The sequence below is a fragment of the Hemitrygon akajei genome, chromosome 31, assembly GCF_048418815.1.
Source record: "Hemitrygon akajei chromosome 31, sHemAka1.3, whole genome shotgun sequence".
NCBI classification, from domain to species: domain Eukaryota; kingdom Metazoa; phylum Chordata; class Chondrichthyes; order Myliobatiformes; family Dasyatidae; genus Hemitrygon; species Hemitrygon akajei.
This window is the reverse complement of record NC_133154.1, coordinates 22,011,772-22,028,203: the sequence shown is the minus strand read 5'-3', so window position 1 is coordinate 22,028,203 and position 16,432 is coordinate 22,011,772. Positions and strand designations below refer to the sequence as shown.

The following is a 16,432-nucleotide window of genomic DNA, read 5'->3' as shown; positions in this document are numbered from 1 at the left end:
CTATTGTGTTCACTGGGAGCACTTGCCCTTAACCTGAGGTTTACCAATGGAGTAATTTCTTTTAGGGTCACTCCAGCACGACAGAGAAAGTCATTTGCACTTACAAAGCCATTGGCCATAATTCGATAAAGGCCCTTTAACGATTCCAAATCCTTGTTCGTGAACTGGAACTGGACCATCCGAGAATTCCGGAACAAATGGCCAAGAGTTGTCTGCACATTGATGGACAAGAACAGCAAAGCAACAAGATCAATAGGGGCTAAATGTTTGCCCCCGATCCCTTTGAACATTATCCCCAATAAAACCACAGTGGTTTCTTCGCAAGTCTGGGTATGTACGAGTGGCTTTGTAAGCAAAGAATGAATCTTTGACAGAAGGAAACTAGGGAATTGAAGGTATCTGGTCAGGATCTTGCAGTTTGTCAGGAGTCAGCTTGATGGAGAACCCATCCTTTCTCCTGGGTACAATGGTGTGATGCTCAAATTGCAGGACTGCTGTACTGAATAACTGGAGACTCAAATTCAAGTCCCACGGATGGGCAAAATTTTAACTAATTAGATCTGGAGTAAACCTGTCTCAGTAGATATAACCACAGACCATCACAGAACAAGTACAGCACTGGCGAGGTCATGCAGCCCACAATGTGTGCAATCTCAAAGCCAGTTTGTACTACATATCCTCCTCCTGTGTATCATCCCTATCCCCCCCATTTCCCTTCAGATTTACGTGTCTATCTAAAAGCTTCTTATCACTCCAAACTGTCTGATTCCACTACCAGTCCTGGTAAACTATTCCAAGCACCCATCACTCTGAGAAAAACTTACCCCTCACGTCACCTATCAACTTCCTTCCTCTAACCTCTTTTGTTTGACATTTCGCTCCTTACAGATAACATCTGCACAGTTGATGCACATTGTTCATACTTAAAAAAGACCCTGATCTGCACCCCCCACTGCTCCGCTAGTGAGATACTGTGGCACGTTAAGCACAGTTGAAGTAGTCAGAAGGCTTACAACAATTTTCAATCCTTTTATTAAGCATTTCAAGTTCTACTTGACACCACCCTGATAATTTCCACTTGACCCGAATTACACTGTCAACATGTGGGAGGGAAAGGGAAACAGACTGAAACACAAGTACAAGCCAGCTCGATACATCTAAAGAGTAAACTTATTTGTCACTTATACATCGAAACATACAGCGAAATGCATTGTTTGCATCCATGATAATCACAATCTGAGTATAAGCTGGGGGCAGTCTACGACTGTCATAACGTTTCTAGTGCCAGTTTAGCATGCCCACAACCTTCGCACCCTAACCCGTCCGCCTTTTGAATGTTGGAGGAAACTGGAGCACCCGGAGGAAACTCACGCTGTCACAGGAAGAAGCTAACCGCATGATTTTCCCGGGAATTGAACCCCGATCGTGTTGGCGCTGTAAGGCGTTAAGCTGACCGCTATTCTACGATGCTGCCCAGCTGACCAGAGAACACTACACCACAGAAACTCACCCTCTGCCCCATGAAGCCTGTGCCTTGATGCCATATAATCCATATCCCTCCCTCTGTTCCTGGAATGTTCATGTGCCTGTCTAAAAGCCTCTTTCACATCTGCTTCCACCATTATCTGTGACAATGTGGTTCGGGTACCTACTGTGGTAAGTGTAAAAGAACCCACTGTGCAAATTTATTTAAATGTTTCCCCTCTCACCTTCAATATATGCCCTCTAATAATTGAGTAACTACCCTGGGTAAAAGATTATCTAGCATTATGCTGACTGCTTCTCTGGTAATGCTTCACAGCACCAGTGATTACCGACTGGGGTTGAGTTCCCACCGCTGTCTAAGGAGTTTGCATGCTCTCCCCCTCTGGGTGCCTCAGTTCCCTCCCACATTCCACAGATGTTTGGGTTAGGGTCAGTAAGTTGTGAGCAAGCTGTGTTGGCACCAGAAGTGTGACAAAACTTGTGCACATCTTCAGACTACGAAGGCCATTGATGCAAGGGAAGCATTTCACTGTACGCTTCGATGATTAAGTTGCAAGTTCACTTTTAAATCTTTAGAGACAGCAGCTTCCTCAACTCCTTTTCACCAACTACTCTTCCACTTCCTTTCTCTCCCCACACCATACACCAGATTGATCAAGTCGCCTAGCTTTAATGAACAGCCAATTCACATGGAGATGCGCGAGAATCTCACTTACCAGCAGCTGCTGGGGGATAAGCTGCATGATCAGCTTCTGAGGCCATTGGTCTGTCTTCCTGTAAAACAATTACTTAGTTAGAGACTGTGCAGAACAGGCCCGTCCGGGGAAACGATCCACATCGCCTAGCAACCCACCCATTTAACCCCAGCCTAACCACTGATCAATTTACATTGACCAATTAAGCTACTAATCAATACGCCTTTGGAAGGTAGGAGGAAGAAACTCACGTGCACACAGGAAGAACGCATAAACCTTCTTACAGAGGACGCCAGAATTGAACTCCAAACTCTGACACCCCGAGCTGTAATAGCGTTGCACTAAATGCTATGCGGCCAGGGTGCCCCATCCAGATAGAGAAAGAGAATTCTTTGGGACAGGTACACTGGCTGCACACAAATACTGCCAACAACCAAGAATCCTGAAATATCTTCCACTCAAAACAATCACAAAATGATCAAGTATATAAAGACGCCGAAAAGGTTTTCCCCATGGTAGGAGTATCGAAAACCAGAGGGTGTAAAGATGATTAGAAGAATACCTTTATTTGTCACATGTACATCCAAGCACCAATGCCCAAAACAGTCGGAGGATGCGATAAGGGCAGCCCACAAGTGTTTCCATCCTTGCAGCGTCAATATAGTTATACCCACTGATTGTGGAATGCGGGAGGACACCAGAGCACCCAGACGAAAGCCACGCGATCTCAGGGAGAACGTACAAACTCCTTACAGACCGCAGAGAGAAACGAACCCCGGTGATCACTGACCTACCCCACCCCCGGTAAACAGTTTTAATTGGATTCGAAGGGGATTTTTAATACCGAGTTGCTGGTATCTGGAATGAGCTGCCAGAGGAGGTGGTTGAATTAGATATGATTACTATATTTAAGACAGTAGGAGTATAATCACTCAGGTGTGATGTTCTCCTAAGGGTTCTGTTCTCTACTGCTGGGTCCTCAGGTGGGTGTAGAGACCAAACCGGGATCCACTTCTTAAATGTTCAAGACACACTTAGGCAGGCACTTGAATAGGTAAGGTACAGAACCAGTACGGACAAATGGAATTTGTGTAGAGGGGCAAAAACTTCAGCAGAAGGCTGATAGGGCTACTTCTATTGTGATTTTCTTAAAGAACTCAAGAAGTAATTTTGCAGACATCAGAAAAAATGGCAAATTTGTGGATAGTTTGAAAGATCAAAGGATTCAGCAGGATATACATCAGTTGAAGATGCGGGCAGAGAAATGGCAGGGGGAAGATTAAAATGGCCATTCGGTCTATCGAGTTTGCTCTGCCATTCCATTATGGCTGATCTACTATCCCTCAGTTAATGGTAGGGGTCCATGGCAGAAAAAAGGTTGGGAACCCGATTTAGACAGACAGGGATGGAGGGATATGGACCACATGTAAGCAGATGGAATTAGTTTAAACCAGTATCATGGTTTACCCAGACAAGAAAGGCCTGTTCGTTTGCTGTTATCATTCTATATTCTACAAGTCCCTCACATACAAGTCAGGAGTGGTTATGAGAGAGAGAGAGGAGAAAGACATTCTTCAGTGAGACTTAGAAACTGAATTAAAAAGGTACAAATAACAATTTATGCAATATGCAAATATGGAAAAGCTATAAGTACATGTGTTAAAGGTACCAGGCACCATCACTGGTACCCAGCGGTTAAGAGTAAAGCTTTACACAGCCAGCGACCGGGTTCAATTCTGCTGCTGTCTGTGAGGAGTCTGTACCTGTGACCACACGGGTTCCCTCTGGGTGCTCTGGCTTCCTCCCACATTTCAAAGATGTATGGGGTTAGGGTTAGTAAATTGTGGGCATGCTACACTGGCACATGGCAACACATGTGGGTTGTCCCGAGACATTTTTGGTCGTTGGCATAGAATGGCGCATTTCCATAAGACCAGAAGACATAGGAACAGACTTGGGCCAAACAGCCCATCGAGTCTGCTCAGCCATTCCATCACGGCTGATTTATTATCCAGATCAACCCCATTCTACTGCCTTCTCCCTCCAATTTACATATACCCAATGACTTGGCCTCCACAGCCGCCTGTAGCAATGAATTCCACAGATTCACTACCCACTGGCTAATGAAATTCCTCCTTATCTCCGTTCTAAAGGAACGGCCTTCTATTCTGAGGCTGTAGGGGAGTCTAGGACCAGAGGGTACAGAGAGGAGGATCCCACCCCTTCGTTTTTCCAATTTGTCATGTTACTGTATGTTTTGTTGTACTTGTGACAAACAAAGCAAATCTTCTCCAAAAAAAAATGTCACCGTGAAAATGAAGAGGATGGAGAAAAATGGAAAAGTTTGATTATTACTTGGGATCTATCAGGCAAGGTTTCTTTATAACATAACACCCGCTTATTTCAATTTGCATACTTACAGGTTCTCTCCTGGGTTCACGTACACCTGGCATGGAAGGGAGCGTGTGAGCTTTGCATTTAAATCTACCGAAGCCGGTTTAGGTTTCTGAGAAGAAAAAGTAAAAGTCAGCTTGGGCAACCAAGAGAGGCGTGAAGTCAGTCTTTTGATGAATTATGTCAATGTAACTCAAGTCACGTGTTGGAATATTTTAAGGAATACAATAATATATACTTCAACATGAAATTGTTGTGCGGTTATATAGTCACAGAACGTTACAGCACAGAAACAGGCTCTTTGGCCAATCAGTCCATGCCAAACTCTTAATCCGCCTAGTCCCATCGACCTGCACCCGGACCATTCCCCTCCCACTCATGTATCTATCCAAATTTCTCTTAAATGTTGAAATTGATCCCCCATCCACCACTTCCACTGGTAGTTCATTCCACACACTCACCACACTGAGTGAAGAGGTTCCCCTTAAACATTTAACTTTTCACCCTTAACCCATGACCTCCAGTTCTAGACTCACCCAACTTCAGTGGAAACAGAATGCATCTACCCTATCTATACCCCTCATAATTTTGTATACCTCTATCACATCTCCCCTCAATCTTCTATGTTCCACAGAATAAATTTCTAACCTATTCAACCTTTCCCTGTAACTCAAGATCTCAAGTTCTGGCAACATCTTTGTAAATTTTCTCTGCACTCTTCAACCTTTTTGATATCTTTCCTGTAGGAAAGTGCACACAACACTTCAAATTATGCCTGACCAACGTCAAACACATCTTAACACACCATCTCCCAACCCAAATACTTTGATTTATGAAGGCCAATGTGCCAAAGCCTCTCTTTACAATGCTATCTACCTCTGACGCTACTTTCAAGGAATTATGAATTTGCTTTCCCAGACCCCTCTGTTCAACCACACTCCACAGTGCCTTACTGCTCACCATGTAAGTCCTATCTTGGTTTATCTTCCCAAAGTGCAACACCTCACACTTGTCTGCATTATATTCCATCAGCCATTTTTCAGTCCATTTTTGCAGATGATCCAGATCCCTCTATAAGCTTTGATAAGACTTCTTCACTGTCTACTATGTCCCCAACCTTAGATGGTAAGAGGTAGGAGCAGAATTAGGCTATTCAGCCCATTGAGTCAGCTCTGTCATTCCATCATGGCTGATTTATCATCCCTGTCAACCAAATTCTCCTGCCTTCTACCTTTGACTAATCAAGAGCCTCTCAGTCTCCGCAATTTGCTGATCCAATTTACGACAGTATCACCCAAATCGTTGATGTAAGTGACAAACAACAATGGATCTAGCACTGATCCCTGCAGCACACCAACAGTCACGTACGTCCAGTCAGAGAGGCAACCATCTACCACCAATCTCTGGCTTCTCCTGCAAGGCCAATGTCTAATCCAATTTACTACCTCATACTGAATGCCAAACGAGCAAACCTTCTTGACCAACCTCCTGTGTGGGACCTTGTCAAAGGACTTACTAAAGTTCATGTAGACACATCCACTGCCTTGCCTTCCTCAACTTTCTTGGTAACTTCCTCAAAAAACTCTAAAATTTGTTAGACACGACCTCTCAAACACAAAGCCATGTTGACTATCCCAGATCAGTCCCTGTCTATCCAAATACTCACGTATCCAATCCCTTAGAATGCTTTACAACAACTTTTCCACTACTGATGTCACGCTCAGCGGCCTATAATTTCCCATCTTATTCTTAGAGCCTTTCCTAAACAATGGAATAACATTAGTTACCCTCGAATACTCCAGCATCTCACCTGTTGCGAAGGACATTTTAAATATCTCTGCTCGGGCCCCTGTAATTTCTGCATTTGCCTCCCACAAGGTCCGAGGAAACACCACGTCAGGCCCTGAGGATTTATCCACCATAAAATTTGCCTCAGGACAGCAAACGCCGCCTCCTCCTCTGTAATCTGAATAGAGTCCATGCCCTCGCTGCTGCTGTGCCTCACGTCGACAGACTGTGTCCATCTCCCAGGTAAACAGAGATGCAAAATATCCACTTAAGACCTCCCCATCTCTTTCTGCTTTAAGCTGAATGATCAGTCTGATCTTCAAGAGGACCAATTTTGTCCCTTGCTATCCTTTTGCTCTTTAATATATCTGTGGGAACTCTTGAGATTCTCCTTCACTTGGTCTGCTAGAGTAACCTCATGCCTTCTTTTAGCCCTCCTGATTTCCTTCTTAGTGTTACTCGTATTTCTAACGCTCAAGTACCTCATTTGTTCCTTCCTGCCTATAGTACCATGCACTCCCTTCTTGACCAGGGCCTCAATATCTCTTGGAAACTAAGGTTCCTTAAACCTGTTATCCTTGCCTTTTATTCTGACAGGAACAGAAACTCTGCACTCTCAAAATTTCACCTTCGAAGGCCTCCCACTTACCAAGCACACTTTTGCTAGAAAACAACCTGTCCCAATCCACACTTGCCAGACCCTTTCTGAGGTCATTAAAACTCCAATTTAGAACCTCAACCCAAAGACCAGAGATATCCATAATTACCTTGAAACTAATGTCATTATGATCACCGGATGCAAAGTGTTTCCCTACACAAACTTCCGTCACCTCCTCAGTCTTATTCCTTAATAGTATCTCATTCGCTTTATGAAATAAAGTTGGAACCTCTATATATTGGTTAAGGAAACTTCCCTGAAAACATTTGACAAACTCCATCCTACCTAGTTCTTTTACAGTATGGGTGTCTCAGTCCATATGTGGAAAGCTAAAATCATCTACTATTATAATCTTATGTTTCTTTCAACAGTGGACAATTTCTACGAATTTGCTCCTCCAAGTCCTGCTGATTACTAGGTGGTTTATAATATAATCCCACTAATACGGTCTCTTATTCCTCAGTTCCACCCATACAGCCTCAGGAAACAAGGTCTCCAGTCTGTCCTGACAGAGCACTGCTGTGATATTTTCCCTGACTAGCAACGCCAACCCTTCCCCTTTAATCCCTCCTGCTCTATCATATCTAAAACAATGGAGCTCTGAGCATTGAGCTGCTAGTCCTGCCCCTCCTGCAACCAAGTCTCACTTATGGTAGTAACAATATCATAATTCCATGTGCTGATCCATGCTCTGAGCTCATCTGCTTTTTCTACGGTAATCCTTGCATTGAAATTTCATTAGTCCCACCGTGCTCAACCTTTCAATTCTTGACTTTGCATGTAGATTTAACAACATCTTTCCCCACAACCGCTCTGCTATTTGCTTTGTCACTCTGGTTCCCATCCCCCTGCAGCTCCAGTTTAAAGACCCTGCCCAGCACCAGCAAAACTTTCTGCAAGGATATTAGACCCCACCGGTGCAAGCTTTCCCGTCCGTACAGGCCCCTCGTTCCCTGGAATCTGAAGCCCTTCCTCTTGTGCCACCTCCTAAGTCACAAACTAAACTGTATTATCTTCCCTATTTCTGGTGTCACTATTACACGGCACAGTTATCTATCCTGAGATCACAACTCTGGAGGGTCCTGCCCTTTAACTTAGCACCTACCTTCCTGAACTCACTTTGCAGGACCTCATCACCCTTCCTACCCATGTCATCGGAATTGACGTGGACCCCAACATCTGGCTGCTTACACTTCACTTAAGCTGTGACCTCGATCCGAAATGTCTTTGAGACTCTGGCACCTGGGAGGCATCATACCATCCCGGAATTTGCTGCTTCTCCTCCCTTTCCGTTTGAACCGCAGAGCCAGACTCAGTGATAGAGACCTGACCACCGTGACTTTCCTCCGCTAGGTCAACCAACCCCCCCCCCACAGAATCCAAAGCGGTATACGTGTAACTGAGGGGAATGGCCACAGGGGTACTCTGCACTGGCTGCTTCTCCCCCTTCCCCCTCCTGATGACCTGTGTCCTGCCCCTTGGGTGTAACCACCTCCCTGAATGTCCCATCAATCAACTCCTCAGCCTCTCTCGAACGATCTGGAGTTCACCCAGATCCAACTCCAGTTTCTTAACACAGCCTGAATGGATCCAGCTACATACAGGTGCAGTTGTCAGGGACACTGGAGGTATCCCTGCCTTCCCACATTCTACAAGAGGAGCATTCCACTATCCTGTCTGGCATCCCCACTACTCTAACTGTGCAACGAGAAAGATGGAAAGATACCCTTCACCCATCTTGCCAAAGCCTCAAATCCCCCACTCCAAAACTGGCCCACTCACAAAGTGGCCATTCCGCTTAAACCAAACTTCTTTTTATTGGCCAAGAGCCTAATTATATACACTCCAACGTCTCCTCAGAAACTTGGCACACATATGGCAAGAAAATTCTATGCTTTTCTTTGGAAACCTTTTGATGGGGCATCTTATGAGAAAGAGGAAAAGTTTCAGGAATTTAGATTACCACATGCTAGCGCAATACACGATTGAACATTGAAAGGTCTAGATAGAGTAGACATGAATGGTTTCCGGGGATGTCTAGGACAAGAGGGCACAGCCTCAAAACAAAAAAAATTCCTTTAAAACAGACATGAGAGAAATTTCTTTAGCCAAGGGTCACGAGTCTGTGGAATTTACTGCTACAGCTGCCATCTGACGTGGTAAATGCGGGCTCACTCTTAAGTTTTAAGAAAAAATTGGGTAGATACATGGATGGGAGTGGTCTGGAGGGTTATGGACTGGGTGCAGGTCAATGGGACTAGCAGAATAAAGTTTCCGCAAAACTAGAAGGGCCAAATGGCCTGTTCCCTGTGCTGTAGTGTTCTATGGTTGCGGAGGCCAAGTCATTGGGTATCTTTAAAGTGGAGGATGATAGTTTCTTGATTAGTAAGGGTGCAAAGGTTACGGGGAGAAGGCAGGAGAATGGGGTTGAGAGGGATAATAAATCAGCCATATTGCAATGGTGGAGCAGACTCGATGGGTCGAATGGCCTAATTCTGCTATGACTTATGCCATATTCTGAAGTATAGCTCAAATCATACAGACTTTCTCTTTCAAATTAGTTCTATAAGCAAAATACCAGATGGGCTCGATCTTACCTCTTGCCACTCCAAGACCCCGCTCCACGCTAGGATTTTATTGGCCACTGAACCGGGTGTGGGGGCTACAGTTACACCACACGCATTTCCAGCGCTTGTTCCAACACCTACAGTCTGTTTCCAAAACAAGAAAACATCTTAATTATTCAATTACAGGTGCAAAATTCCTCCTACTTTGCTTCCTTCACGTCTTAAAAACCATCAGTTCAAAAAATCAGGCACAGTCATAGTCTTGACCAGGCTCAGTCAGACACACAGAAGTAATCACTGGCAAGACAGAAATGGGGAAGAACTCCCTGCCCAACCTTTCTTACAATGAATGCTCCTTAAAACCTTTCCAGTCAAGTTCTTGGGTCAGCTGTCTTAACAGCCTCTTAAGTAGTTCTCATATGACATGGGAGGGCATTCAGAATTATTATCAGCATTAATGATAATACAGTGGCATGCAAAAGTTTGGGTACCCTGGTAAAAATTTCTGTTACTGTGAATAGTTGAGTAGAAGATGAACTGATCTCCAAAAGTCATGAAGTTAAAGATGAAACATTCTTTTCGACATTTTAAGCAAGATTAGTGTATTATTTTTGTTTTGTACAATTTTAGAGTGAAAAAAAAAGAAAAGGAGCACCATTGCAAAAGTTTGGGCACCCCGAAAGATTTGAGCTCTCAGATAACTTTTACCAAGGTCTCAGACCTTAATTAGCTTGTTAGGGCTATGGCTTGTTCACAGTCATCGTTAGGAAAGGCCAGGTGATGCAAATTTCAAAGCTTTATAAATACCCTGGGATCTCAAGATGGTGCTTATGGAGTGAAGCGGTTTTAGGCTTTGCTCCAATCTCTTTACTATTTTTTAACCTACAAACACCCCCTAATTGATCTTTTTATACCTATTCTAAAGGGGTTTAAACATATGAAATTTTTTTCAACCGTTTGAATCATTTTCAACTCGCTGAAATGTCTAAAGCAAAGGAATCGAAACAGACGAAAGAACCGGTAACTTTAGAAGCAATTGCGAATCTTATGGACGACAGACTTGGAAAACTGGAGAGTAAATTAACTGCAAAGCTTTCTACGTTCGATGAAATTTTAAAGACATTTGACGCAAAACTTCAAGCACTTACACTGGAGTCACAAAAACAACATAAGAACACAAGAGATAGGAGCAGGAGTAGGCCAATCGGCCCCTCAAGCCTGCTCCACCATTCAACAAGATCATGGCTGATCCAATCTTAACTCTAGTTTTCACCGAATCCCACAAGGCAACAGTGCCAACCAACAGGGCACCATGCGGCCCATTTTATTTTATTATTCATCCCGCCCAAACCCATGTGATCACCCAGGGAAAAAAAACCGAGTTGCCAATTGAGGAGAAAAAAATCTGGAAAATTCCTCTCTGACCCATCCAGGCTATCGAAAACTGGTCCAGGAGATCACATGGCTGATCTAAACCTAGCCTCATGTCCACTTACCTGCTCGCTCACCATATCCCCTAATGCCATTTTAGCCAACAAGCATTTTAGTTCTTGAAGAAGCCACTCGCCAGAGAGATCGTATAATTGAAACTTTGCAACAACAGCAAGTTTCGACTTCTCAACAGATAGATCGTTATAAATCTAAAATCAGTGATCTTGAAAACCGCTCTCGAAGACAAAATCTTCGGTTAATTGGGATTCTGGAAAAATTTGAGAATGGCGATCTCACTGTTTTTTTCTCCAAATTTTTAATGGATGTCTTTGGCTCAGAAGTACTGGATTCCCCTCTAGTAATCGACCGTGCACATCGCATTTCTCGTTTTCATTCAGATTCAAGTTTGAAACCACGACAAGTAATTCTCCAGATCCATTATCCTCGTACCAAAGAATGTTTGATTCGGGCTGCACGGAAAAAGGGTATGATCAGTTTTCAACATTTTAAATTCCGTATTCTGGAAGACTACAGTCCCGAAGTTCTAAGGGCAAGAATGGCTTTTAAATCGGTTATGTCAGAAATTCATCAGGAAGGCTACAAGCAAGCGCTGTTATTTCCAGCACATTTGAGAGTTACTCTCAAAGACGGAACTTATCGGCTGTTCAAATCTCCAGCGGATGCTCAAAGATTTCTTGAAGAATAACATTTTATCGGGTTGACTAATGTAATAATTAGTTTATAGATTTGGATCTTTTATAAAATGATGTTTTTTTTATGTATGGCTTACATGTATTTTTTTTATACATGGTAAAAGTCCGATTTTGGTTTATTCTGAGTTTGTTATTTTTTCATATTATTAATCTGTTAGTTTTGAAAGTAATTCATTAGGGTTTTCTTTTAAGTTCGTATACACTTTTTTATATTTTTAACGTTTAAATATTAAGATTTTTTAAAAAATAAAATGTCGTTTCTTCTTCCCGAAAGACCTTAGTGCTTGGAACATCACATCCGTTTTGATGTGTTTGAATAAGTTTCAAACTTTCTTTTAAAACACTAATTCAATATTATTCATTTATGGGTTTTATCATTTTAATTTTTTTTAAATCCTTTTGTTTTATATATATATAATACTAATTTTATATTTTAATTTTTGTTATACCAACCCTTTCTTATAGTATGGGTGGTTTGTATCTTTTATTCAACTTTTTTTTTGTTTGAGTTGCCGTCTTGAGACATGGGGGTAATTTTAGTGTTAGATCGCTTGCTTGCCTCTTTCTGGCTTTTTTCCTGGGGTTTTGAGGGTGGAGGGAGGGGATTTTTCTTCTTTCTTTTCTTTTTGCCTGCTTTATGCTTAGTTTTATTTCATGGGCTCATATGAAACTACAAAAATGGTTGCAGTGTCGTGACTTCCGGTTCCTCCTTGAACTTACTTCCCTCTTCCGGATTCATGAGTTCATCTTTAACCTTATGTGTTAATTGTAATAAATACTGTCAATATGGATAGGGTTATTAATTTTGTTTCTTGGAATACTAATGGTTTAAATCATCTGATCAAACGGAGAAAAATATTCAAAGTATTCCATAGAATGAATGCTAATGTTATCTTTGTACAAGAGACTCATGTAAGGAAGGTGGATAGTCAACATTTTTTTAGGTTTTGGAAAGGCCAACAATATCACTCGAATTCTCAAGCCAAAGTAAGAGGCGTTTCCATTTTTATAGATTCTTCAACCTCCTTTATACACCATGAAACAATTTCAGACCCACAAGGTAGATTTTTGCTTATTACTGGTCTACTTTTTAATCAAAAAGTTGTTTTAGTAAATGTTTATGCTCCAAACACTGATTGTCCTGAATTTTTTACGTGTCTATTTACATCCTTTCCCAATTTGAATCAGTACAGGCTGATAATGGGTGGGGATTTTAACTGTTGTTTAAACCCTTCAATGGATAGATCCAAGCCCACCCAAACTCTTCCGAATAAATCGGCCTCTCTTATTAATTCCTTTATGACTGATTCAGCAATTTTTGAAATTTGGCATTTTTTTACACCCCAATGACAAAGAGTTTTCATACTTTTCTCATGTTTATCATAATTATTCAAGAATTGATTACTTTTTCATTGATCACCGTTTACTTACAGATGTTATCGATTGTAAATATGACTCTATTACCATTTCTGATCATGCATCTTTGAAGTTATCTATTAAGATAATGGATTCATCTATTAATGCTAAATCTTGGAGGTTCAGTTCTATTTTATTGCAGGACTTAGACGTTGTTAATTTTATCAAACAACAAATTGATTTGTTTTTCTCAATAAATTCTACAGCACAGATCTCTAGTGGAATTTTATGGGACACTTTTAAAGCATTTATTCGTGGACAGATTATTTCATACTCTGCTGGAGTTAGGAAACGAACTAATACTGAAATATTAACATTGGTTGATAAAATCAAAGCAATTGATAAGATTTATTCAGTGACCCCCAGCAAAGAACTTTATAAGAAAGAGTGGAACTTCAAATGGAGCATAGTTTGTTATTATCCTCTTCGATTGAAAATCAGTTAATTAAGTCTAGAACCCAGTTTTATGTATATTGAGATAAGTCTGGTAAATTATTGGCTAATCAATTGAAAACTGCTTCGGTTAAACGACAGATTACTAGGATTCTGACGATCGACCATAAAGAGATAAATAAAGCCTTTCAAGATTTTTATAATTCCTTATATCAATCAGAATTTGCTGAGGATTCTTCTATAATAGATGAATTTTTAAGGAAATTGAATATTCCAAAATTAACAGTAGAGGATAGTGTATTCTTTGATACACCTATTACGGAAACTGAAATAAAAAAGGCTATTTTTTCAATGAATTCTGGTAAAGCTTCTGGTCCAGATGGTTATACTGCAGAATTTTTAAAATCTTTTTCCTCTATACTTTCTCCTTGGCTTTGTAAAATTTTTAAAGATGCGTTAATTATAGGCAAATTGCCACAATCTTTTTATGAAGCTTCTATTTCTTTAATTCTTAAAAAAGATAAAAACCTCATTGAATGTGCATCCTATCGGCCTATATCCTTGCTGAATACGGATTTTAAGATTTTTAGTAAAATTTTGGCTACTAGATTAGAAAATATATTACCTCGAATCATTTTTGAAGATCAGACTGGATTTATTAAAAATTGCTATTCATCTTTTAACATTAGAAAATTAATTAATATTATTTATACTCCTTCACCCAAAATACCAGAATGTGTCATTTCTTTAGATGTTGAAAAAGCATTTGATAGAATTGAATGGCCATATTTATTTAATACGTTGCAGCATTTTAATTTTAGTTCAAAATTTACATCATGGATTAAATTAATATACTATAAACCCTTGGCTTCGGTTTTTACCAATAATCAAAGATCTCCTTTTTTTCAGTTATTCCGTGGTACAAGGCAAGGATGTCCTTTAAGTTCTTTACTATTTGACATTGCTTTGGAACCTTTGGCTATAGCCATTCGTGAATCACCTAATATTTTGGGTATTACTCGTGGGGAGGGGACATATAAGTTATTATATGCTGATGATTTGTTACTATACATATCTGACCCTGAGAGATCTATTCCTGCTATTTCGTCCTTGCTTGCTCAGTTTAGTAACTTTTCTGGTTATAAATTGAATTTTAATAAGAGCGAATTATTTCCATTAAATATGCAAGTTCCAATTTATAAACATTTACCATTTAAAGTTGTTACAGATTATTTTACTTATTTAGGTATTAAAATTACTAAAAAACATAAAGATTTTTTTAAAGCTAATTTCTTACCTTTAATTGACCAAATTAAGCAACTTGCTACCAGGTGGTCTCCATTATCTTTGTCATTGGTTGGTCGAATTAATGCTATTAAGATGATGGTATTACCCAAATTCTTATATTTATTTCAAGCATTACCAATTTTTATTCCTAAATCTTTTTTTGATATTATTGACTCCAAAATATCTGTGGCAGAATAAAAATCCTAGACTAGGCAAAAAATATTTACAGAAGCCTAAGAAGGAAGGCGGTTTGGCTTTGCCAAACTTGAGATTTTACTATTGGGCAGTTAATATACGATATTTAATATTTTGGACACAAGAATCGACTACAGCTGCTTGCCCACAATGGGTAAATTTGGAATGTAAATCTGTACAAGACTTTTCATTGTTTTCAATTTTAGGATTTTCACTTCCTTTTTCTTTATCTAAATTGAATAAACAAGTAACTAATCCTATAGTCAAATATACATTGCGAATTTGGTTTCAATTTCATAAATTTTTTGGTTTGAATAAGTTTATTTTATCAAGCCCTATAATATCTAACTATTTTTTTCGGCCCTCTTTTATGGATCAAGCTTTTCTTTTATGGAAAACAAGAGGTATAACATGTTTTCGTGATTTGTTTTTGGATGATAACATTATGTCCTTTGAACAGCTATCTAATAAATATAATTTACCTAAAACCTTTTTTTTAGATATTTGCAAGTTAGAAATTTTTTGTATAATGAGTTACAGTCTTTCCGTAATGTCCAATGGACATAGTTTCGGAAAAGAATTTTAGCTCTGAATCCTTGTCAAAAGGGTTTAGTAGCTGTCATTTATAATATGATCATGAAAATACAGCCAGAAGTATCTGAAAAAATTAAGAAGGAATGGGAAGAAGAACTTCATTGTCTTATATCCACTGGGCAGTGGGAGAAAATTTTACTATTAGTCAATTCGTCCTCTATTTGTGCTAAACATACCCTAATACAATTTAAGGTTGTACATAGAGTTCATATGTCTAAGGATAAACTTGCTCGATTTTATTCTCATGTTAATGCAACCTGTGACAGATGTCATTCTGATGTTGCTTCATTGACCCAAATGTTTTGGTCTTGCCCTTGTTTACAAAATTATTGGAAAGATATTTTCAGTATTATTTCAAGAGTTCTGAATATCAATTTCCAACCGCATCCTATTACTGCAATTTTTGGTTTACCAATGGTGGATAATAGTCGTTTATCCTCTTCAACTCGACGAATGATTGCATTTGTTACATTAATGGCTAGAAGATCTATTTTATTGAATTGGAAAGAAATTAATCCTCCAACTATATTTCAGTGGTTTTCTCAAACTATTTCTTGTTTGAGCTTAGAAAAAATTAGAAGTGTTGTTTTTGATCCTTCAGTTAAATTTGAAGAAACTTGGAGACCATTTATTCAACATTTTCATATGAGTTAAATTGTCTTTTCCTAAACCTCACTTTGATTATCCTTAATTATTTGGATGGAGGTTTGGAGTTATTGGCACTACTGTATATATCGGACATTATGCAATGGCCCATGTTGGTTAGTGTTTTTTTTTCTTCTCTTTTTTTTTGGGTTTTTTTTTTCTTTTTATTTC

General features: G+C 39.9%; 1 protein-coding gene across 1 annotated transcript in view; it reads right to left on the bottom strand.

Moving 5' to 3' along the window:
- Positions 1–16,432, bottom strand: part of med25 (mediator complex subunit 25) — an 82,566-nt gene that overhangs the window by 29,307 nt on the left and 36,827 nt on the right. Inside the window, 4 exon segments of the mRNA XM_073034030.1 lie at positions 105–212; positions 2,202–2,259; positions 4,601–4,686; positions 9,618–9,731. Of these exon segments, the coding sequence (XP_072890131.1) occupies positions 105–212; positions 2,202–2,259; positions 4,601–4,686; positions 9,618–9,731 (366 nt within the window).